At 40.4% G+C, this 2,500-nt stretch overlaps 1 protein-coding gene across 2 annotated transcripts in view; it reads right to left on the bottom strand.

Annotated features, from left to right (window-relative positions):
• Window positions 1-2,500, bottom strand: part of LOC138045498 (nucleoprotein TPR-like) — a 66,678-nt gene that overhangs the window by 17,811 nt on the left and 46,367 nt on the right. For both annotated transcript variants that reach the window (XM_068892029.1, XM_068892028.1), the window contains exons 37-38: window positions 2,110-2,365; window positions 760-923 (exon numbers count right to left, since the gene is read on the bottom strand). In XM_068892029.1, the coding sequence (XP_068748130.1) occupies window positions 760-923; window positions 2,110-2,365 (420 nt within the window). The remainder of the gene's footprint in view (window positions 1-759; window positions 924-2,109; window positions 2,366-2,500) is intronic.

The following is a 2,500-nucleotide window of genomic DNA, read 5'->3' as shown; positions in this document are numbered from 1 at the left end:
AAAAAGTATATCGATTAAGAACTCAGAAAAAACAGATTTTTCATGAAGAATACAACGACAGGCACGATTTTTGAGTCGACAGAGAGATTTCGCGTCGCCTTTATGTGAAACGGCAAACAGGAAACGGAACCCTGCTGCCAATCACAGAAGCGAGAAACCTCTCTTATTCTAACTTGCCTCGTCGTTTTGAGACGTTATTCGACATCTGGAGTTAACAGGAGAGAAATGAAGTAATATTCAACAAGTTTCTTTCATTGTTTGACAAAAGGCAAATTTCAATTCCTCGTTCGGTTAAATCTCTCGATTGCGAACGTCATCGTCTATATTAAGGGCCTCCATAGCCAAAGCAAGTTGTTATCGACGACTATTTCCAGTCGACAACTTAATAGAATCGAAAACTGTCAGTGTTAGGAAATTCGTTTACACATACGGAAAGTTTAGTTGTCGAAAACAGGTATGTTTTGCGGGAACTTGGGACAATAGCGACAAGAAATGAAGAGCCGCTAGCTTTAAAAATCGTTTGCGTACTTAAAAAATGGCAGATGAGAGACAGGGAATCGTCGATAACAAAATGGCCGCATTTGTCATCGACAACTAAAGTAATTTTCCTTTTTTTATCAACGACTTGAGTTGACAACTTGTTTCACACATGCGATGTTTTGGCAATGATAACTTTTTGTTTCGACAACCAAAAAGTTATCGATCACGACTTGTCTCGTCTGTGGAGGCCCTAAACTCCCAAATCACAGTATAGAAAACCTTGAGTTGAAGACGATTCAGCTCCGGACAACTCGCTTGGGGAGGATCTTGAGCTGGCGTTTGAGGCCGCAGCAGCGGCAGCAGTTAAGGCTTTGATCTTTAGTTGCTGTTTCTGGATCAGCGACTGATACTGCTGGAGCTTTTGTTGTAGTTTCTCCATGTCACTGAACAATATGCAACAAACGGAAATCAGACAGTTTGCCGTTACTATGCTTTGGAGAACTTTGAACGCAGCTTAAAAAGTTACAGTTCAAGGACCCAAAGGTTTGACTAGAATTATCCATAGAAAGACCAAATTAAGAACAAAAATGTTTCAACATCAACAGTAATTTTGATATCCAGCTCAAAGTGTCAGGTTTAGTCTAAGCATTTGCTCCCTACTCCCTATAAAGTGCTTTCACGTGACGTCGCAGGGGCCATATTGTTGTCCCCAAAATAAAGCAACGGCGGCCATGTTGGTGTCCCTAGCTAATCCTCTGGGAATTGTGCTCTAATATTACGCTAACGTTCTCTTTTCTTTCGGGAGTAAAACAAGGTTGCTAGTCACACGAGTGAAAACACTATTTCCAACAGTAAGGTAAGTGTTATATAGCGTTATATTTATGTTGCGGAAAATGCAGCTGTTTATCTCTTCTCGAGGAGCAGAGTTTAGCGGACACTTTGTGACGTTAATTTGCCTGTATACCTTGACAGGAGTGACGTAGGAGAGCAAGGCAAGACACTTCATGACGATGATTGAAATCGGTGTGTAATAATATCACCATTTTTCGGCATATCAAATGAGGCAGTGAATGCAATTAAGCCCCTTTTCACTTAAAAACTATCTTGTAAACACCATAGCTAAAATTCAATATTTATTGAAAAGTTCAGTCATTTTAATTTTTTTTTATGTCGCGCTCTTGTCAAGAAAAAAAAATAAAGTCGCAATTACTCTCCCTCTTTTTGCACTACCAGCAATGATCATACTTTCCACGAGCTGAGACTAATTTCGACTGCACCCGCTTCAGTCATTCAAGCAAGTTAAAGCAAAGCTACCTGGCGCTAGCAATCGATGATTTTTTTCAGCTGATAATAGCGACAAAGTCGCAATTTTCATGGAGCAGGATGATAACTTTGCCTATGGTTTTTCACGATTGAAAAGAACCCACCCTGTGCAACATGAACGTACAACGCCCCTAGTAGTACTGAATACACTAAGTTACAGAGAACAAGATCCTTTGCCTTGACGAACTAGAATTAGTCAGTCGAGCAATTCAAACAAGCCACGAAAAGCTAGCCCATCATACAAGGGGAGAATGAGGGAAAGACTGTTAAGCTGGCTTACCGTGAAGGAAATTATGATAAACTTACATTTCTTGCCTCTGCTTAGTCTCCTCTGATTTCTTCTTTGCATCCTCGGCAGCTCTCTCAGTCTTTTCTCTATCTTCCTTGGATGCTTGCAATTCTTTCTCCAGTCTTGTTACTTTACCTTCAAACTGCGAGTTCAACACCTTGAGTCTCATCTCTTGCTCGGCAAGTTGTTGATTCAAACCTTCCTTTTCATCATTATATGATTGGTTCTTCTTCTTGAGCTCTTCGTTTTCCGAAGTCAATCTGTCTTTGGTAGCTACAAAGAAAGAAAAAAAAAAACACACTCCCTTAGAAGCCAAAGGAAATAAAAGTTGGCTCAGTTGACTGAGAAAGGGACATCATTCATTGCGGGAAGTCGCAGGTCCGAAAACTCGGCAGGTCTTATTAATGA

Source organism: Montipora capricornis, chromosome 4 (genome assembly GCF_036669925.1).
Source record: "Montipora capricornis isolate CH-2021 chromosome 4, ASM3666992v2, whole genome shotgun sequence".
NCBI lineage: Eukaryota > Metazoa > Cnidaria > Anthozoa > Scleractinia > Acroporidae > Montipora > Montipora capricornis.
Note: the sequence above shows the minus strand (reverse complement) of the source record. Positions and strands in the feature narration are given on the sequence as shown.